This window comes from Eschscholzia californica, unplaced genomic scaffold (assembly GCF_041429995.1).
Source record: "Eschscholzia californica isolate CP2 unplaced genomic scaffold, dmEscCali1.0.p SCAF_2, whole genome shotgun sequence".
NCBI lineage: Eukaryota > Viridiplantae > Streptophyta > Magnoliopsida > Ranunculales > Papaveraceae > Eschscholzia > Eschscholzia californica.
In genome coordinates this window covers 7,844,569-7,866,490 of record NW_028238309.1, presented here as the reverse complement: position 1 = coordinate 7,866,490, position 21,922 = coordinate 7,844,569, and the positions used below count along the sequence as shown (strand labels likewise).

At 35.7% G+C, this 21,922-nt stretch overlaps 3 protein-coding genes across 3 annotated transcripts; all 3 read left to right on the top strand.

Moving 5' to 3' along the window:
* Positions 1 to 9,306: 9,306 nt before the first annotated feature.
* LOC147555851 (uncharacterized) lies at positions 9,307 to 9,888 on the top strand. The gene has a single exon (XM_086658546.1). It carries the CDS (start codon positions 9,307 to 9,309, stop codon positions 9,886 to 9,888), a length of 582 nt encoding a protein of 193 aa, XP_086514672.1.
* A 1,988-nt stretch (positions 9,889 to 11,876) lies between these two features.
* LOC147555850 (Ankyrin repeat family protein) lies at positions 11,877 to 15,287 on the top strand. The gene is made up of 2 exons (XM_086663539.1): positions 11,877 to 13,761; positions 14,634 to 15,287. Exons 1-2 carry the CDS (start codon positions 12,313 to 12,315, stop codon positions 15,015 to 15,017), a joined length of 1,833 nt encoding a protein of 610 aa, XP_086519665.1. The 5' UTR covers positions 11,877 to 12,312; the 3' UTR covers positions 15,018 to 15,287.
* Positions 15,288 to 16,697: 1,410 nt separating this feature from the next.
* On the top strand, positions 16,698 to 20,065 carry LOC147555849 (transcription factor MYB97-like). Its single transcript, XM_086663897.1, has 3 exons — positions 16,698 to 17,770; positions 18,100 to 18,886; positions 19,625 to 20,065. The coding sequence occupies exons 1-3, from the start codon at positions 17,387 to 17,389 to the stop codon at positions 19,882 to 19,884; spliced, it is 1,431 nt and encodes a 476-aa protein (XP_086520023.1). The 5' UTR covers positions 16,698 to 17,386; the 3' UTR covers positions 19,885 to 20,065.
* The last annotated feature ends 1,857 nt before the right edge of the window (positions 20,066 to 21,922 follow it).

Here is a 21,922-nt window from a genome sequence, read left to right as displayed (position 1 = left end):
CGGCCGGCGACCTAATCGGAGAAGACAAAGAGGTGAGGTGGAGAGAGAGAGGTGAGGTGGAGTGTTTTTTTTTATCTCCCCTTAAAATTTATTTCCTCAGAAAATTTCTAAAATTCTACATATTCCCTTTAAAATTTCACACCCCGAAAACTATTTAGCTTTCCCCAAAGCGTTGGCCATGAGTTTACATGCTATCCATTTTCTGGTCAAAAAGCTTTAACAGGGTATACCTAATATTGATAAACCATACGGCTAAAATTCATTTTGACCCACTAAAGGTGCTAAATTTCTCAAAATGCCCCTTTAAAGATGATAAGCTTTTAAATGAGCCCCTCTTTTTTTTTCTCGTTTAAGAGTTGATATTCTTTTACATTTTTTACTTTTCTTCTTTAATCCCTTTGTTTTCTTTCTATTTCTTTGTAAGAAAAAGGGTTGCTGACATAAGGCCAACCGACTACCCTTCATCGAAAACGTTAATTCTTCCTCTTCCCACCACCACCTTCGGTTCACGACCACCACCATCTTCTCTCTTTCTTCTTCCACTTTCCCTCTATCTCTCACCTTCAGCCTTCCTCTCTCCCTTTTTCTTTTCTCTTGCTAATTTAGTCTCAGTAGATTAGATTTGTTGAAGCTTGAGATGACGAGCGATATCTCTACTTTCGTCTTCATGCTACAGAGCAACAAATCCGCTCTATCGTTATGAAGAGGACGATGAATAAGCTTTGGCCTTTGTCATTTTCTAATTCATTAAGACTAGTTTGAGAAAGATAAAGAGGAAGACAGATGCTGGGGGGGGGGGGGGGGGGGTATAAATGGTCAGAAGATGGTGGTGGTGATGGTAGTGGGAGAAAACATAGGAATAAAAACATAAGAAGAAGAATCGAAAAAAAAATCTATGATGAAGGGTTGTCGGCTGGTGGTCAGTTGCTCGTCTGCAAGTGAACCCTTCCGCAACGAAGAAAGATAGAGGACATGGAGTGTTTGAAGCAAGGGTAAGAAAGAAAGAAAATTATTAATTGTTAACGTCAGACTAATGAAAAAGAAAACTAATTTGGAAATTAGTCATCTTTGAAGGTCTATTATGGTGAATTAATTATCTTTAGGAGCCAAAGTAGAATTAACTCTAAATTTTAGTTACATTATAGGATCAGCCATGTGCTATATATGTCGAATTCTTAAATTGGATTTTGAGTTATTCCTGCCTTTCAGGGTCGGCCATGACCAATTAACACCTCTTAAAAAACTTGTGAATTCGGCAATGGATCAAATCATATTAGCTGTTTGGTTCTTTTGCTTTATTATCAAGAGAGTTTCTATAAAAGCCTAGCCGCGTAGCTTATTTTAGAGTTGGAGGAATTAGGACAGCATTTCTATTATTGGCAGACAAATGATTTTCCTATTTTAACATAGAGACAGAGAGTGGTTTGAGTCGATGGAAATCAAGGAAGTATAATGTTTACATGCATATATCATGTGTACCAAGTACATTAAAATAATTATCGGGTCAATAAAATTGTTTGCTACGGAAACACTATTTTAATTTCCACATTTACAAAATTGAGTTGGAGAACCAATGGATATTTCAAATGTTCTGAAATGCACACGACATTGAATTAGAATGTCTGAAATGTGAGATATTGTTTCTTTCGTTTGCAACATAATGTCCGCACACATTAGTTGACAAAAAGATTAATTGAAATCTAAACAGATCATTGAGCTTTTATATGTACTTGTTTTATCTTCTTGAGACATCGTGGAAATATTTGTCTGACTATTACAAATAAATTTTTCACTTCCCAAACAAGATTTATAAGACGGAGTAACGACTATTACAAATAAATTTTTCACTTCCCAAACAAGATTTATAAGACGGAGTAACGAACGATTCAGTATACGTAAATGAATTCAATCTAACTCATCTAGTTATTCAATGTGTCATATATTGCATAACTGTTAGTGTTGTTCCGATAAATTACGTGACAAAGACATTTAGTTTAAAACGAATAAATTAGACACTAGACTCTTCCGTTCAACTTAAAAAAAGAAACACTAGACTCTTCTTCACAATTTATCCCCTTGACAATTGCTAAACAAAACTTTTAATTTTGGTCCATCAAACTTTTTAGTCGAAAACACTGTTTTTCAATTATCTGTCTAAGACATCTCCAATGCAACACTAAACTTGAAAAACTCAAATTGACACATATGATTACTCGAGTGTTTAGCAAAAAGCACTCTCCAATGTAACACCCAACTTGAATCTCAATATGATGTGACAACAACAAATGTTGAGATACTGAAAAAAAAAAACTCAACAATTGAGTTTTCTTTTGAATATTATTTCAATTCCCACATCATCATTTTATATATTAAAATAAAAGCTAAGAGTAAACCGAAAGTAAATATTGAGTTTTTTGAATGTTGAATTGGAGAACTATTTTGAATTGAGTACCTCAACGGCTCAACCTCGCTAGAATCTCAAATCATATTTGATATATTGGATTAACTGAATTTTATTTGTATTCGTTTTTAAGTAAGTCTTTAATTAAACGAGGAATTTCTTTTCCTCTCTCTTTAGTGTTGCATTGGAGATGCTCTAACCCATGACCCATCCAATTTTTTTTTTTTTTTTTTTTGTTAAGGACCCATCCAATTAATTTGGCAAAACTTTATTCCCAACCCGCCCAACTAATGTGGGCAGACCCGGTTTAATTTTCAAATTGGTGTACCGTTAGATAACAGCATCAACCCACGTGTTAGGTGTATTAGTAATTGTATGGTGCCAGATTTTCTTAAATATTAGATTGACAGATATGTCCCAATGTGTTGAACAAAGAGACCAGATTAGACTCTAATGAGAAAGTCCAAAGTCAATCTAAGGAATATAAGGTGGGTGGTGGTGTTCTTTTAACAAAGATTCATATTTGAATTATCTCAATGATTGCTTTAGGCATATGCAAAATACAAAATATTTGTCCACAATCCTTTTTTTTTTTTTTTTTTTTTTTTTTTTTTTTTTTCTGTTCAAAGTTGTCCACGTTTTCTTAGAGCATCTCCAATGAGACACTCTAATAAACACTCTAAAAATCTAGTTGTCAAGTGTCAAATAAAAATTCTCTTTCCTTGTGTCAATATAGAGACACTCTACATTTGTTTGGTCTCCAATGGAAATCTTTAAAATCTCAAACTTAATACACATGTCCTTCTTCAATTCAATAGATAAAAAGTAGTTGAAAAATAAAATTTTCTATTGGTTGGAATTATAAAGTAACACTTAGAGAGTCTCAAGTAGACACTCTCATTTTAGAGTTTTTCTCTCTAGATACTCTATAATAAATGTGTCCAACTCATAATAGAGTGTCTAACAAAGTGTTCCATTGGAGATGATTTTTTAACAAAAACTCCAAAAATTCATATGTGCCAACTCATAATAGAGTGTCTAACAAAGTGTTAAAGATTGATTATCCCATTGGAGATGCTCTCAGATTATGAGTTGAACTAGAGACCAGTGATTTATTGAACTTAGTTAAGCAAGAATACAAACAATAAAGGTAACACAAAGTGAAGGAAGCAAAAGATTTCTTTGGGGGGAGGGGGCGAGTAATTTATAAGTAAGTAGTTTGAATCCAATTCAACTACTATTTTCTCTAACTTCATCATCTCTTTAACCGTTTTCTTCTCTTCCAGATCTTGTAGTTTTCCGGAGGAGGGATCCTTCTTCCGAAATTTCCTCTTTTTATTTGGTTTATTTTTAGCTCTACTATTTCATACCCCACTCAGAAACCCTAATTTTCACAGTCATCCTCTCTACAAATCTTTATTTTCATTTATTGTGTGTAATTCTTTTTTATTTCAGTTTCCCCTAATTTTATCAGAGATGAGGGTTAGTATTAGTTTCATTTATATATATGTTGGGAAGAAGAAATTAAAACTGAAGCAGAGGAATAAAATAAAAAAGGGATATATGATATGTATAAAGATCGAGGTGGAGGTGCTGGATCGAAGTCTCATATTGCTTCACTTGATGGTAAACGGATCAATGATGTCATAGACAAAAATGTGCGAAATCATCACCATCTACTTCAAAGCGAGCAGTTACTGACCATCTCTCGTTACTTCAATACTTTGTGGTTTTATCAAGGATGGATGTAAATTAGTATTTTTAATATTATTAGTATAATAAAATTTTATATTGTCGACCTTTAGGGTCTTTTCATTCTCGGTCTTAAGGATGTCTTTTGTCGACCTTTAGGGTTTTTTCTTTGAGTCTGTGTCTTATCAATTCCTTTCCCTTTATGAGGCACTTTACATTCGAAAGTTTTGTACACTTTGCTTATGTAACTCTCAGGTAGTTCTCAGAGGAATAAGAATTATCTTCCATCTAATTTTGTGATCTTTATTATCATTTATGAATGATATTATGGTTTTACTCCAAAAAAAATTCAATCACTATTGTCGTATGAGTTAGAAATCAATATAAGTAGCCTTATACACATTCGAATTATATATAAAGAAGTTAAGGAAATAGGGTGGACAAACTCATTTTAGAAAAGTTGTCAGAAAAAAAACATATATATATTTGTGTGTGTGTGTGCGCGCGCACGCGTGTGTGTGTATGCATTTGTGTCCATATGTAAAAGAAAATAAAATAAAAAGAAGGCATAAGAATGATATAGAGAAAAATATCTCCAAGAATGTTAATGGGGAGTCGATGAATTTACAATGAAAAAAGACTATAACGTGAACTGTAAATAGGGACAAAAATAAAGAAATATAGGGTTAAAAGCATGCTAATTACAAACTAGGGCATACTCGAATTTACTCATTGGAAAATTAAAAAGGGAAAGCTGAGGAATGAGGGATTCAAACGTGAATCAACAAGGCGGTCAACTTGAGGTACTACCACCACACCAACTACAGATGGCTGGAGTAATTTATTAACCTTAGTTCGAATCCAATTCAACCACTATTGTCTTATGAGTTATTTTGATTGAAATCAATATAAGTAAGTAGCCTTATACATATTCGAATTATACATAAAGAAGTTAAGGAAATAGGGTGGACAAACTCATTTTAGAAAAATAATCTGAAAAAAAAAACATATATGTATATATTTGTGTGTGTGTGTGCGCGCGCGCGCGCGCGTAATTGCATTTGTGTCCATATGTAAAAGAAAATAAAATGAAAAGAAGGCATAAGAATGATATAGAGAAAAATATCTCTAAGAATGCTAATGGGAGTCAATGAATTTACAATGAAAAAAGGCTATAACGTGAACTGATCTGCAAATAGGGACAAAAATAAAGAAATATAAGGCTAAAAGCATGGTAATAACAAACTAGTGGCATACTCAAATTTACTCATTGGAAAATTAAAAAGGGAAAGCTGAGGAATGAGGGATTCAAACGTGAATCAACAAGGAAGACAACTTGCGGTACTACCACTACACCAACTACAAATGGCAGGAGTAAGTTATGTACATTAGTTTGAATCCAATTCAACCACTATTGTCTTATGAGTTATTTTGATTGAAATCAATATAAGTAAGTAGCCTTATACACAAACTCATTTTAGAAACATAGTAAGAATATATCTATTATATAAAACAGAAGGGAAAACGATGACTGGGACAAACATCCTTATTTAATTATGTATATTGTTTAGGAGTCCCTCCCAAAATTTGAAATATAGTCCTTCGTAGAAATAAAGTTACCTATTTAAAAAACAATAATCTTTTCCTTCTTAGAAATAAAATAACTAATTTAAGAAAAAAAGAAACAAAATAAATTTCAAGGGTTAAAAAAAGAAATTAAAATCTCTCTCTCAATAAAATCTATTATATAAAACAGAAGGAAAAACGATGACTGAGACAAACATCCTTATTTAATTATGTATATTGTTTAGGAGTCCCTCCCAAAATTTGAAATATAGTCCTTCGTAGAAATAAAGTTACCTATTTAAAAAACAATAATCTTTTCCTTCTTAGAAATAAAATAACTAATTTAAGAAAAAAAGAAACAAAATAAATTTCAAGGTTAAAAAAAGAAATTAAAATCTCTCTCTCAATAAAATATTAACTAATTTAAGATAAAAGAAACAAAAAATAATAACTCATAAAAAATTTTCTCTCTCAATAAAATATAACAATAAATTTCGTAACATTTGATTGATACAAGTGTCCGTACCCTAGGGCACGGGATATACCCTAGTATATATATATATATATATGTGTGTGTGTGTGTGTGTGCGCGCGCGCGCGTGTGCGTGTGTGTATATGCATTTGTGTCCATGTGTAAAACAAAAAAAAACAAATAGAAGGCATAAGAATGATATAGAGAAAAATATCACTAAAAATGTTAATGGGAGTCAATGGATTTACAATGAAAAAACACTATAACGTGAACTGATATGTAAATAGGGGCAAAAATAAAGAAATGCTGGGCTAAAAACATAGCTAATTACAAACTAGGGGGCATACTCGAATTTACCATTGCAAAATAAAAAAGGGAAAGTTGAGGACTGAGGGATTCAAACGTGAATCAACAAGGCGGACAACTTGAGGTACTACCACCACACCAACTACAGATGGTTGGAGTTTTTACTAATAATAACGTTTCACCTCTATTAAAAACCAACATTCAACCCTGGGCACGTGCCCCACGGGTCCCAACGTGGGTCCATCCCTGGTAAAACAAATGGCCAAGTTAAAGGTTCTTACTTGATCTTTAGGGGTTAAGTTATCTTATCGTGTATCTATGCAAGGGCGGAGTCAGGATTTCAAATGTGCCCGGACTAGCCTATAATTATTTAAAGATAATTTTTTTATTTATTTCGAGCATATATATACTCACAAGCAGTATTTTAGAAGCAATTTTTGTCGAACACGATACTTTTTCAATCATCATCGTCGTCACATATATCTCACATTTACAATTCAAACAAGTGATTCCAGAACTGCTGTAGAATAAACAAGATATATGTAAAAAAATTGTTAATAGTTCAAATATCAAGAAGTTAAGAAAAACTTCTTCCTTTCCCTAAGTTTTTCTTAACTTCTCGATGATTTTTTCGAATCATATTCAGCAGATTTCCACCACAGCGGGATCTACGATATCCTCGACTATTAAGGATTGCTTCTACCCGCAGATCTCGGCTATCCAGAATGAGTCTCTCACAGCGCTTCCTCAGTATGATGAGATTAGGATGGCCACTTTCTCTCTCAAGTCTGGGGCGGCTCCGGGTCCAGATGGCTTTCCTCCGTATTTCTACCAATCTAATTGGGAGACTGTCAAGGAAGACATTCAACTCATGACTTCCTCCTTCTTTCAGAACTCTACCTTACCAGCGATGTCTAACCATACTCATATTTGCCTTCTTCCCAAAACTAAAACACCCCAATCGCCGGCCGACTACCGTCCTATTAGCTTGCTGAACACCACATATAAAATCATTACCAAAATTCTAGCTAATAGACTGAAACCCATGCTGGCTGATATCATCTCTCCTTTTCAAGGAGCCTATGTTCCTGGTAGACAAATCACTGATAATATTATCATCAGTCAAGAACTCATTCATTCTTTCAAAAAAGTTAAGGGTGCCAAAAGCTACTTTGGTCTAAAGTTAGACATGTCTAAAGCTTTTGACAGAATTGAATGGAGTTATCTGGAGAATGTTATGAATCTGATGGGGTTTTCGAGCACTTGGATCAATCTCATTCAAACTTGCATCTCTACCAGCTCTATGGCGGTGCTCATCAATGGGCGTCCTGGCAGTACTTTCAATGTGAGCAGGGGCATTAGGCAGGGTGATCCTCTCTCTCCATTTCTTTTTGCCATAGCCATGGAAGGTCTTAGTCGTCTTTTAGAGAAAAATCATAATGATTCCTCTTTCATTGGCTTTCCCATTCCTCACTCGAACTTCTCTATCAAACATCTCCTTTTCGCTGATGACTGTATCATTTTCGGGCAAAACTCTCTTGAGAATATTTTCAATCTTAAACAAATTCTGAAGGAGTTCAGCGAAGCGTCTGGCCAGATGATTAACTATACTAAATCGAACATCTTTTTCTCTAAAAACTCGCACCCTAAATTCAAACGTATGATTATTAAAGAACTTAAGGTTCATCAGTCGTCTTCTGGGGATAAATACCTGGGCACTAAACTTTTTATCGATCGTAACAAGAAACAAGTTTTTAATTCCCTCATAACCCAAATCAAAAATAAACTTGCCAAATGGCAAACTCATCTCCTCTCGCAAGCTGGCCGCTCGGTAGTTCTCTCAACTATCGTAGCGGCTGTTCCCCGATACCAAATGCAGTGCTTTGCCCTTCCTAAAGGCATTAGTGACAGCATTGAGTCTATTCAAAGGACTTATTGGTGGGGAAAATCCAAAACTTTCCATACTATCAACTGGAATTCAATTTGCAAACCTCGCAAACATGGAGGACTTGGTCTGCGTCTACCCCAACTCGATAATCAAGCTTTTCTGCACAAACTTAACTGGCGCATTATCAACAACCCGGATGCTATATGGGTTCAAGTGCTTAAAGGGAAGTATTTTCATAACTCTCATAAACCCAAGCCACCCAAGAATCATCATTCTTGGCCTTGGAAATCTATATCTAAACACTACCATCAGAGTGAGAGTCTTATTTTTTGGAACATTAACAAAGGTGAACAAATCAATATTTGGACTGACTATTGGATACCTAATCATCCGCCACCGATTACGAATGATAGAGGTTGCACGTTAGATAAGGTATCCCAACTTATTACGAATGGTAAGTGGAACTTAAACGTCATAAATATGTGTTTTAACAATGATATTTGCAGTGCTATTCTCAGCATCAATCTTAATCCTAGCGAGGAGGATAAAGCCATCTGGACATTGACGAAATCAGGTAATTTCTCTCTTAAATCCATGTATAATTTTTTACGGAACAATACACTTTACACTACACAAGATCAGATGGACTGGTTCTTTATATGGAATATGAACACAATTCCCCGGATTAAACTATTTCTTTGGAAATGTTGCACAAATAGCTTACCAGTAAAAGCAAAAATTGGTAAATTTATTGGTAATAATTACTCCTGTGTTAACTGTAATGAGGAGGAGACTCTTGATCATGTTATGCTGCATTGCTCTTTCGCGAAAGCAATCTGGTTTCATTTCCAAGTTAGAACGGATCATATTACTACCACAATTCAGTGGATTCAACAATGGAAACCTCTAGAGGAAGAAACTATTAATCTATATGCTAAAATTCTATGGTTTCTGTGGAAAGCCAGATGTGAGAACTGCTTTATGACGAATAAACAAAATCCATTACAGATGATAGAGAGGATTAACAATACCACAACCACTCCACTCAGAACTGAGTCTAGCATTACCACTAAATGTAAGGAAAAAACGAATATTCAAACATGGAGACCTCCATCGACACCATATATTAAGATCAATGTAGACGCCTCCTTCGTTAACTTAAATGAGCAGGCTGGAATCGGTTACATTATACGAGATGCAGAGGCCAACTATATAATAGCTGTAGCAGATACGGTACGAGGGCAACATGCGGAAGAATGTGAAATCTTAGCGATATTATCTGGTCTTCTAGGTGCTATGCAACTTCAATTATCTTATGTGCATTTAGAGAGTGATAATCAGGCAATAGTCCGAGCTCTCAATGGCAATGGAGGAAGTCTTCACTGGCAATCACAAAGTATCATCCAACAGATCAAAGACATCAAGGACAAATTCACAGGAATTATATTCACCCATGTGTCTAGAAATTGTAATACTTATGCAGATGCTTTAGCTAAATGGGGTCGAACCCACGGTCATAAGAAAATTTGGAATGATGTCGCATCCTTTATTTCCGAATTTTAGTTGGTTTGTAATAGACTCTTTTATTTAATGGTATTTCTCTTCATCAAAAAAAAGAAGTTAAGAAAAACTAACCATTATTTCGAAAAAAAAATAAAATAAAAACTAAACATTAGAAGTTTATGATTAATGTGATCATTGATAATTCGGGGACAAATAAATAAGTATAACATAGTTTGGATGAAACTCAACAAAAAGCGTAAAACTTGACATTTAAAAAAGATGGGTTTGAAATTGGGATCTAAAATGAAAATATATGTAATTTTAAAGGACTAATAAAAAATTAACTTAAAACATAAAAATAGAAAAAGATAACAAGATTGACGAGCGGTAGATTCAAACTTGAGACGTCATGTATGTAAGTCTTGACACCCAACCACCCTAGCTGTCTCACACATAATTTCAACTTCAACCTTAAAAATGGAAACTATTACCTGTAGCCCGGGATCGCCCCACCCGGGCTCCGCGCATGTATCTATGTTTATGTAATGATTCTTGGAGTCAATGTAATAAAAACTTAAAGTATTTGTTTTTTGGTGCGTTTATAAACGCCTTTTCATTTTGCTCTTGGGCCGTCCATCTCTTAGCACCCTCACATACTGGGCACCTAGACTGTGGCTAATCTGTGTTGGATTTGAACAACACGAATTCAGTCCAATCCTAGTGTCCTAGGACCACCTTGTCAGTGGGTCTCAAATGTTCCGTCCGAAGCCCACAGGGAGTTCTAAGAAAGGGACGAACCCAAAAGTAAAAAAGTACGGGGTAGAGGCATACTTTGTCTTTTTGTTTAATTTTTATGCTTAACTCATCTTAATAAATGATTTAGATCGATTTTTGTTTTAGGAGCCCGACGTAAACTAAGTTCGAATTAAGATTCTATTATCTAAAATTATATGATATGACAAATTATTTTTACGGATCAAAATAAGTCATATAGTCACTATTTAAACAAGGTCAATATTTTGGAGACGGAAGAAATTGTTTTAGAAGATTTTAACGAGAAACTAATTAATCTAATTGACTTCATTAAGTTAGACGCAAACCCAACTTTCTGCTAGGCGAAGCGATGGAGCGTTGCATCCTAGATGGCGAGAGTCCAGTAGCCGAAAGCATCTTTAGCTTACGCTCCTGAGCCGAGTAGCATGGGGCACGTGGAATCTCGTGTGAATCAGCAAAAACCACCTTGCAAGGATAAATACTCTTGGGTGACCGATAGCGAAGTATTTATGCTCCTTTCTCCTCCCTTTTTATCTTTTTCAACATCACAGTCTCCTATCCACCGCCTCTCTCTCACTTTCTTTAGCTTCTCTGTTTCGACAAAGAGGAGGCCCCCCTTCGTCGGGATGCTCGTTTTGTTTTCCAAACGACCATTTGACTTAGGGCGTTGCTTCATTTTGATAAGGGGATTCTAGATGGTCCTGGAATCTCAATATCGATACGACCTTCCTATGGATCTAAAACCTCCAAATTGGGATGATCTTTATCTGAAAAAATAAAAGAAATAATTTTTCTTTCATTTTATTTACCAGACGAACGGTTCCAGCGAAGATGTCTCTCTCTTCTGAATAGAGAAACATAAATATGAAGAAAAGACAGAGAGAGCGAGAGAGAGAGATAGCGAAAGATGTATGGACACTGGAGAGGGGGGCAAAGAGAGATGAAGACGATGGCAGTAGTGGAGCCGTGGAGATAAGAAGAGGTAGAAAAAAAAATCGATTTGACAGAGCGCCCCGAATCCATTTTCTGTTTTCACGGCAAGAACATAAACACCACCTTATTGGATTACTCCAACCAAGAATTACACGAAGCAATTCAAATCTACTCCTCTGTTTTTTTTTTTTTTTTTTTGTTGAAAATCTACTCCTCTGTTACTCCAAAATCCACAGTCGGTATTTCATCAGATAAGGAGTTATCTTTCGGAGGAAAATTCCTCCACTACTTGGGGCATTAAGTCACAGATCTCTAGGAAAAACACGTGTCGTTAATTGGAAAACGGACCATCATCACTTCATTCTCTTATCTTTTCCGTAACTAATAAAGTAAGTAGGAGGAAGTGTACCCACTAAAACAAAGTAGTATGACTAGTAGGTAACAGGAAAATGAAAATTATAGAACGGGATTCGTCGAGGTCGTAAAAAACAGCCAAATTTTCTCCCATTAAATTCCAAAAACGCGCCCCATTTAGCCGTTTCTCTCTCTGAAAACTTTCTCTCTCTAAAAACTTAAATCCATTAATAATCGTGTCACAGCCTAATCCCAATATCACTCCTCCCTCCCTCTCCCTTTCACTTTCTTCTATAAAACATCAAACTTTTCTATTAACTACTATATTCAGTCAAATCCCAAATTTATTAATCTTTTGAAACTTCAAAATTAGCTTCACAACTCTGGTGGTGGTTCCGATCAGTTTCTCTCTCTCTCTCTAAAATGGCGAAGTCATCTTCTGCTTCGTCGATGAAATCATCATCATCATCATCAACTATTCGACCTGAAGATTATTCTCATAGTCCAGTTCATTACGCTGTTGCTATTGGTGATCACAAGACTCTTACTAGACTTGTTTCTACTCTTCCTCGACTTACTGATCCTTCTCAAATCCATACTGAATCAGATTCTCTTGCTCAAGAACAACTCGCTGATCAGATCTCATCGGTTGTTGATCGACGTGATGTTCCTCACCGTGAAACTCCTCTACATCTTGCTGTTCGTCTTAACGATCCTGTTTCTGCTCGTACACTTGCATCCGCCGGTGCTGATGTTTCATTACAGAATGCTGCCGGTTGGAATCCTTTACAAGAAGCTGTTTGTAATCGGAGCTCCGAAGTTGCTCTTATTTTACTCCGGCTTCATCATCGTGCCGCCTGGTCTAAGTGGCGGAGAAGATTACCTCGCCTTGTTGCTGTTCTTCGTAGAATGAGAGATTTTTATATGGAGATTTCTTTTCATTTTGAAAGTTCAATCGTTCCATTCGTCGGTAAGATCGCTCCTTCTGATACATATAAGATCTGGAAACGCGATGGTAATCTTCGTGCTGATACATCTCTTGCTGGATTCGACGGTTTAAAGATCCAACGAGCAGATCAAAGTTTTCTCTTCCTTGGAGATGGTGATAAAGAATTAGGTCTTTCATCTGGATCATTATTAGTACTCAATCGTGATGAGAAGAAAATCTTTGATGCTTTTGAAAATGCAGATTCACCGATTTCAGAATCTGATGTCGCCGGATTTTGGTCACAAACTAGTGTTTATCGTCCTGGAATGGATGTTACTAAAGCCGAACTAGTTGGACGAATGAATTGGAGAAGACAAGAGAGAACAGAAAATGTTGGAGAATGGAAAGCTAAAGTATTCGAGATCCACAATGTCGTTTTTAGTTTCCGATCAAGGAAAGTGGCTGGAGATTTATCCGGAGATGTTATCGGAGATGAACAAATTTCACCATTAGAACTTGACGAAGATTCCGAAGAAGGTTTTTTAGTAGCAGAGAACCCAAATTTAGGGTTTTCAGATCGTAGAAGACATAGTAGTTTCGTTCGTGAAGATAGAGACTGGATAACAGTAGGAAGAAAAAGTGTTGATGTTCCAGCACCACAACTGAGTGAGCGGCGCCGATTATCAACTTCCGCAGCACCTACATCGGCAGCATCTGCGGCGGCGGTAGCAACAGCAGCTTCGGTGGCGCCACCATCACAACCTAGTAAAGAAAGGGAATATGTAAAGAGTTTACGACCGTCAGTTTGGTTAACGGAGCAATTTCCGTTAAAAACGGAGGAGATTTTGCCGTTACTCGACATTTTAGCAAACAAAGTAAAAGCCGTTCGCCGTTTAAGGGAGTTGCTGACGACAAAATTTCCACCGGGGACATTTCCAGTAAAGGTAAGGGTTAAAATTGGAAATTAATAAACAAATGGGGTCCAATTTTTTACTTTACTGACCCGATGATCTCAGTTAGCCTTATTTCGATAACTTTGCTTTCACTTCTTTTTATGCTTTTTTTCCTTATTTGATGGGCCCATTTTTCTTAGTGGACCATATCTGCCTACTTGATTTTAGATGAGGGCCCACTTTCCTGTACTCTATGATGGCGACGTGGAGCAGCAAAATCACTTGTTCTGGGTTAGTAGGTCCTAAAATATCCGAGTAGGATCCGACAAAGGAGTTGATGTGGGTCCATTTCCCGGATCCTTTTGGTCCGATTCCTTGAGATTTGGACCTTCTTGGTATTTGACCCGGCTCCATTTTCCTATAAAATTAAAGTTCGTTAATCCTTTTTGTTTATTTAATTAAACTTTGAGATATCGCTGGCCCACCTTGATTAAGACTAAATAACGGAAATTAGACTAATCTCTTATTCTAAACTGAACATGGGGAGTTCATAATTGAGCTTTTGTTTTTTGAGATTGACCAAAATTCTGGGTCATAGTGAAAAATTGGAATTTGTTATCATCTAATTTTGAAATTCAGAATGAAGATTTATCTATCTTGTTCAATAATGACTGCCCCTGAAACAGGTGACAAAAGTTGATTCACTGATTCTCAATTTCCGAAGTTGAAATTTTCTTTTTCCTAGATTGATTCATTGCTGCTTACCTCTTGATTCTTAGACCTAATTCTATGCTGCAAACTTGATGATCTTCAATCTTTTAGAATATAGCTTGATGAAAAACTGTCTAATGCTATAAATTCCTCTGTTTTTTGTTGTTAATTTGTGCATAAAAATTGATGAGAAATGGTTTTTGATGATACAGGTAGCAATTCCAGTAGTACCTACAGTTAGGGTAATGGTTACGTTTACGAAATTCGTGGATCTACAGCCACCAGAACAGTTCTTTACACCATGTTCTAGCCCAAGAAATCTACTTTCAGGTCGTTCTGTTGGAGGAGGAGATCAACCGAAAACTCAACAACAACAACAACAGAAAGAGAATAACAATTCATCTTGGTCGACTTCATCAACATCATGGTTAAGAAGAAGTAATAGTACATTAGTAAGCAAGCAAAATCAACGGAGCACAGCTGCTCATCAAACTGATCCTTTTGTTATTCCTAGCGATTATACTTGGACAAGTATCGACGATACTAAGGAGAATCAAAAGATTAAAAAGTCCAAATCAACTAGGAAAACAAAGTAGTGTTGCTATCGAGGGTGAAAGTGAAGAAGAAGGGATGATCAGAAAGAAATTTGTACATATATGAAACATGGTTAGCTTGAGAATGGTTTATAATTCAATCAGTCATCAATGTTCAGTATCAAATGCGGAGATGATACAAAAACAGACAGACAGACCGAGGGGGGAGAAAGAGTGAGAGAGAAGGCAGTTCACGGTGTGTTCGTAAGTTCTTGAATACAGTTCTGTTGTTTTCTATTAGTTTTGATATGAAATGAAGTTCATTTTTCCAAAGATTACACTTTAAGAGTTTGTCTTCCTTTAGGAACTGAACTTACTTATAGCTAATTTAGACTAGCATGAGTCTGACTGTTTTTGTCTGAGTGTTCCTCGCCAGTGGTTCTCGCGAGTCGGCGAGTGTTCTTCACCCGTGGCATTTGAAGTATTACGAACTGAAGCTAGATTAGTAAATGAGTTCTCACACTGGCAAGATGAAGTAAGAACTGCCCTAGTTAATCGATCTATGGGTACTAGTCAAAAGAGATTTACTTAGCTTTCCTTGTTGTATGCTCGTTCGATTTGACATGACCTTAATTTCATATAAGGTTGAATTGGATCCGGGAATAAGATAATCAAAATAATGTCACCTTAAACTTAAACATTTAAGATTTAGGAGTATTAAAGAAAAATTAAGTCGAGTCCAAGATAAGAAGCGGCCAAAAGACATGAATAGCGTCTATATCCTCAAGCTCAGAGCTGGGCTTGGTTGTTGGGCTTACATTCCGGGTCCAATAAAACGAACGATTTGCTAGCTCTCTCTCTCTCTTTCGTAATCCCAACTTGTATCTGGTCATCTATACTGCTTGGTTGGGTTTACATTTCGGGTCCAATAAAACGAACAATTTGCTAGCTTTCTCGCTCTTTCGTAAAACTTGTATCTGGTCATCTATACTACAAAGTTACTGATGATGTGCTCTAATCTTTAAAAAATTAAAACAAGATCGATAAGTTTGACCCTTTCCTGTCATAACTAAACAAAATGTTTTGCAAATGAACAATTTTACCATTTCAATGCAATCAAAACGAAGTTCTTTTTCTTTTCTGTTTAGTTATTTTTGTTGTTTCGCCAAATTCAATTTTGATTTAGCAAATACTTACAGTTGAATGAGAAAATATTGTACCAGGCAGCAATTTTGGCATATCAATCATTTCTTTTGTTTTAGAGTGGACCTCATTAGTTGGCTGATATATATCATTTTGGTCGATTTTAAACCCTTTATAGGTCTTTAACTAAGCAAAATTTTACCATTTGGCTAGTTTTCTTTATTACTCCTAATTTTAACAAATTTCATTACGTATCACAAATGTTAATTTAACCAAACCCACATAAACCAAAGTCACCTAACATCGACAAAATGAACGTGTCTTGCCTCTAAGAGAACGTAAAAACAAACGACTTTTTACAAAATTATGTTTTTCGACAACGTTTACTCCAGAAACTCTAGATGTATCGTAAATATATTACTAGCAGCGTGAGAGTACTAATCTACTATATTCGATGTAATCGGCTCAAGTCCGGCCCATTATAACGCGCGGTCCGGCCCACGCCCCATTTGACACCACTAGAAGAAAAACTAAGGGAGAAGAAAGAAAGCGCGTAAAAGAAGCTTAATTGTAGGTTGAACTAGAGTAGTACCAGGAGAACCTCTAGAAAAAAAACCTTGGCATCTAGAAAACTTTTCACCCCCAATTTGGGTCCCACTGCCCCACCCATTTGGGGTCCCACAACCGAACCCATGTGGGTCCAACAAACCCTAACCATGTCCATGTGGGTCCTATGACCAAACCAAAAGGATCAACTCAAATCTGATCAAGTGCTATCTATCTCCCTAGAGGCTAAAACCCCATCTTTCACTAGCCATTTCATTTTGGGTCCCTTTCATTTTTAACAAATCAGATCTTTGAGAATCTCAAAAAGAAAAAAAAAACCTCAAAAATCATTTTGGAACCAACAATACAATCAAATCTTTCATTTCTCTTCCTCTCTCTCTCTCTCTCTCTCTCTCTCTCTCTCTCTCTCTCTCTCTCTCTAAAGAGAACACAAAAAGAATAAAGAGAACATAAACAAAGCCAGAATCCTCTCTTTCCTTTTTCTTCATTTCTCTTTCCCCCCTCTCTCTGTTTGTTACAGGAGAGAGAGAGAGAGAGAGAGGAGAGAGAAAAAAAAAAGTAATATCAGAAACAAAATCTGAAAAGTACAAATTCGAGAAAATTCTGTCAAAAGGGGTAAAATTAGGAACAACAAGAAAGTACAGAAATTAATAGTTTTAGAGTTTTTAGGGGTTTGGGTAAGGGAACAAATAGTGTCTAGAGAAGATCAAACCAAAAAAACAATGAACAATATCTGTGGTGGTGGTGGTAGTGGTGGTGGTGGTGGTGGTGGTGGTGGTGGTGGTGGTAATGGATCAAGAAAAGAAGATAATAGTTTATCTCATGATCATGGTGGTGGTGGTTTGGGTATGGAATTGAAGAAAGGACCATGGACTGCTGCAGAAGATGAGATATTAATGGAGTATGTTAAAAAACATGGTGAGGGTAATTGGAATGCTCTTCAAAAGAATTCAGGTCTTTCTAGATGTGGTAAAAGTTGTAGATTAAGATGGGCTAATCATTTAAGACCTAATCTTAAGAAAGGTTCTTTTTCTCCTGAAGAAGAACAAATCATTCTTAAACTTCATGCTCAACTTGGTAATAAATGGGCTCGAATGGCCGCTCAGGTACTCCTACTACCCAAACTTCATTTTCATCTTCATCTTCTTCAATCTATATTGATTTCTGGTTTGGGTTTTCATTCTCTTGATTTTTTTTCTCTGTTTTTTTGCTCTCTCTCTCTATATATATATATATATATATATATATATATATATCAACATCTGTTTTTGTTTGTTTTCTAATTACCCATTGAAGATTTTTGTTTGACCTATCTATCTATCTATCTATCTCTTTCTTCCTCTCACCATCAAAATCAAAAATGGTTTTATTAATATTCATTTTCTCTCTCTAGATTCTTGGTTACCCAATTCATTTTTTTTTTATTGATTTTCAGTTACCAGGGAGAACAGATAATGAGATTAAGAATTATTGGAATACTAGGGTAAAGAGGAAACAAAGAGCTGGTTTACCTCTCTACCCACAAGATATACAGAAACAAGCTATTGAATTTCAGATTCATCATCAAAACCAGTCAAGTTCTTCACCATCTCCATCTCTTCTTCTTCCATTAACACAACAATTCCCATCTTCAAATCAAAGAAACCCCAATTTCAATAATTCTTCTTCCCCTTTTCCTATCTTCACTCCTACCACTACTTTCCTTCCTTCTCAGTTTAATGAATTAAAGAGGTTTAGAGGAAGTAGTGGTGGGTTTATTACTCCTCAATTTTCTCTCTCTAATAATTTACAGAACCCATCTTCCATATTTAGCCAAAATCATCTCTCTAATCAATTGCAGTCATCTTCAACTTTTCAATACAATTTGGGAAATTATGATCCTAACCCACCACCTATACCTTTTCATAGAGATAGATTAGTTGGTTATGGTTCAGGTTCTGGTTCAAATTTCCCTATGAAATTTGAGCTCCCTTCAGTCCAAATACCTCAGGAGCAATCAATTAAAACTGTTAACTCAGATGCTGCCATTGATGAGTTTAAAATCAATATGCCATTAACATCAAATAATAGTGGATTATTAGATGCTGTTTTGCAAGGATCCCAAACAATGGCAACTAGTGATGATTCAAATAAAGAGAGAAATATCGGACCCGATTCCGACTCTGTTTTTCACCAAAATGGTTCTACCCAGCCATTAAGTTCTGCTAATCATGGTTTCTTTGGTAAGTTCCCATAATCTCTCTGTCTTTATTATTGTTGTTGTTGTGAGCAAGTAGTTCAATTGTTTTTATATCTCCAATATCAATCCTTAAATACTTCTAGCAATCATGTTTAGTTTCCGCAATTCCTATAAGGCGTAATTGTTTATGTGAAAGATACTGATTCCTTCTTTAGTTTCAATCGCTAAAACTTCGAAATGAAAGATACGATCTTAAGTAGTACTCCTTTAGCACTTAACTAATTATGTCGTTGATCAATTAATATTGTTCTGTTTTCAATTTTAGTTAGACATCCATTTAAATTAGACGGATACGTGTTTTTGTCTTCAAAATCATTTGGTTTCAATTAGACATATGGGTCGTTCTCGTTCTTAATCACACAAGATTTTATACGTTTGTTTCTCTACATGTTACCCATATATCGAATGAATGTGTGTACATTTTCCCCTTACTTGTCTTGTTTAGTAACGTCATTTTCTTGTTTTAGATAACTTGCCATTACTCAAACCTTTCAATCTTGAAGGTTTTTATGAACTTCAAAAAAGGAACATCAATTAAAACAGTCTACTATTATACTCAAGTTAGTGAGAGTAACATTTCCTTTTGTTCCACAAATAAGCAAGTAATGAAGAATGTCTTATTTTGTTCTATTCTACTTCAACCCATATTTGGTTATGAATTTAATCTTTGATTCGACATATTATATCTAAACGGGTGTATCTTGGATTATGAATCAACTAGGAGTCCAAATGAAGGAAGAACCAAAAGATGAGATGAATTCAATCGACGATGATTTTTCAAGTCTTCTCGATATATTTCGGCCTACAATGTCAATAGCAGAATGGGGATGTAGTGACAGTGGTGAAATTTCAAACGGGCAATTATCCGATGTTACAGAAGACAATGGAGGTCTCGAAAAGACTAAACCACCTTCATCCCTACCACCCATCACCAATTCCTCTGATGAAGAATACTGGAATAACATGCCTGGCATTTGCTAAAAGAAAATCTCTTAAGAGAGATCATAAAGTTCTCAATTTTACTTCTACCCATTTTTATGATTAATCTTCTTATACTTTAAAATATACTTTGTAGTGATTATTGAGTGTGATTTGTTGAATTCTTGTTTTTGAACATTATAATATAAACTTATATGAAAAACTAGATCAGATTTTTGTTTTAGTGGCTTCTTGGATAGGAAATTACCAATTTTGACTTACTTATATTTGGAAGACTAGATTTGTGGGGACTAAATTTGTGAATACCTATTCTGTTTTTTTCCAATTCAAAGACAACTATAGATACCCATTTACAGTTGAATTCCAGAATGTCTCCATATTTAGCTAAACCTCAAATGGGTAATTTAAGTCAACCTATTTTTAGTTCAAGGTCGCAGGTGGACGGCTGAAATTTAGAGAAACGTATTTAACTTCTCACGATCATGGCCCTCCCTGCCCATCCTTGGAGTATAAAAATTGTGAGACGTATGTCTGTAATAAGGATCACGCAAATCAAACTTTTTTTCTCAATCATCGGCCACTCCTCAACCTCCTATTTTAATAGTCATTTAAAAGTTGTAGCTACTATTTAGAGTTGAATTCCAGAATGTCTCTTTATTTAGCTAAACCTCAAATAAAAAGAAAGAGATGGGTCACTTTAAAATGTAGTACGTGATTATAAGACGTACTACATTTGTAATAAGGGATCACGCAAATCAACTTTTTTCCCAATAATCGCCCATTTTTCAGCCTCTTTTTTTAATAGTCATTTAAAAGTTGTAGCTACCATATTTGTGTTTCAGATTGAAATGCATTTATTTCAGCAAAAACAACACAGTTTGTTAGGGATTCACCCCTTTTCTTAATTGGTTGAACTATTGTCTACTTCCTTCCGAGTCCCATCATAACATCATTTTTTTTTTTTGATGAAGACCCATCATAACATCATTGATTGGCAAACTAGGTTTACCATGAATTCTACTACTATTGAAAAGCAAGTAAATATATTACCTTCCTTCATCAAAAAAAAAAAGTAAATATATTACCTACAAAATTCACATTGTATTTTGTCTGATTCATAGTTTGACAATTTTACAAGGATTAATCTGCTTTGTCTTTAATTTGTGACAAACCTGTCGATTTGACCCTCAATTGTGTTTGAGAATTTGATTTGGTGCCTAATTGTGTAGGCCCGTGAGAGTAGAATTGAAAGACTTGACAAAATTTATGGGTCAAAACATACAGACATAATTGTGGCCTTGTTTTTTTAGGGTTATTTTCCAAATAGCCTCCAACTTTGTGATCAGCTTCCTGCCTAACCCCCTATTTTATCAAAAATACCCAGATGACTCCCTTTTTCAGATTCTATTATAACACCGTTAAGCAGTCATCATCTCTCTCTTTGCCACCTCATCTTCTCGCCACCTCATCATCTTCATCGGCGAAGGTCACCGCCCGGCGACCTTCAAACATAAAAACAAAATATTTCCTCTCTTTCTAGAGAGGGGAGATTTTTAGGGAATTTTTTTATTTTTTGTTAGAGAGAGAGAGGAGAGGGGACAGGAAATATTTTATTTTATGTTTGAAGGTCGCCGGCCAGAAAATTGGCCGGTCGGCGACCTTCACCGGTGAAGATGATGAGGTCGCGAGAAGATGAGGTCGCAGAGAGAGGAGATGAGATGGAAGAGAGAGATGATGACTGGTTAACGGTATTATAACAGAATCTGAAAAACGGAATCATCTGAGTATTTTTGATAAAATAGGGGACTAGGCAGGAAGCTGGTCACAAAGTTGGGGGCTATTTGAAAAATAACCCTTCTTTTACCATGGATATATTTGCTTAGACAATTGACAAGCTTGAAAGAGAAAGGGAGTATAGACTACAGAGAGAGGAGTGGAGAGAGAATGAGAGAGACAGGGAATGTGGGAAGGCATAGAGATTGCATGAGTAAGAGGGAAAAGGTGCAAAATACATGCATTAATTGCTTAAAAGCAATGTTCATCACACCACCTCATTTGAAGCCATTTAGTACTCATTCAT

What these genes read in the sequence shown, in the direction of transcription:
- LOC147555851 (XM_086658546.1), top strand. Translation starts at nt 9,307, where the DNA reads ATGACGAATAAACAAAATCCATTACAGATGATAGAGAGGATTAACAAT.
- LOC147555850 (XM_086663539.1), top strand. Translation starts at nt 12,313, where the DNA reads ATGGCGAAGTCATCTTCTGCTTCGTCGATGAAATCATCATCATCATCA. An exon ending in CGGGGACATTTCCAGTAAAG is followed by an intron (nt 13,762 to 14,633) that starts GTAAGGGTTAAA and finishes TTGATGATACAG; the next exon opens with GTAGCAATTCCAGTAGTACC.
- LOC147555849 (XM_086663897.1), top strand. Translation starts at nt 17,387, where the DNA reads ATGAACAATATCTGTGGTGGTGGTGGTAGTGGTGGTGGTGGTGGTGGT. An exon ending in GGGCTCGAATGGCCGCTCAG is followed by an intron (nt 17,771 to 18,099) that starts GTACTCCTACTA and finishes ATTGATTTTCAG; the next exon opens with TTACCAGGGAGAACAGATAA. An exon ending in TGCTAATCATGGTTTCTTTG is followed by an intron (nt 18,887 to 19,624) that starts GTAAGTTCCCAT and finishes TGAATCAACTAG; the next exon opens with GAGTCCAAATGAAGGAAGAA.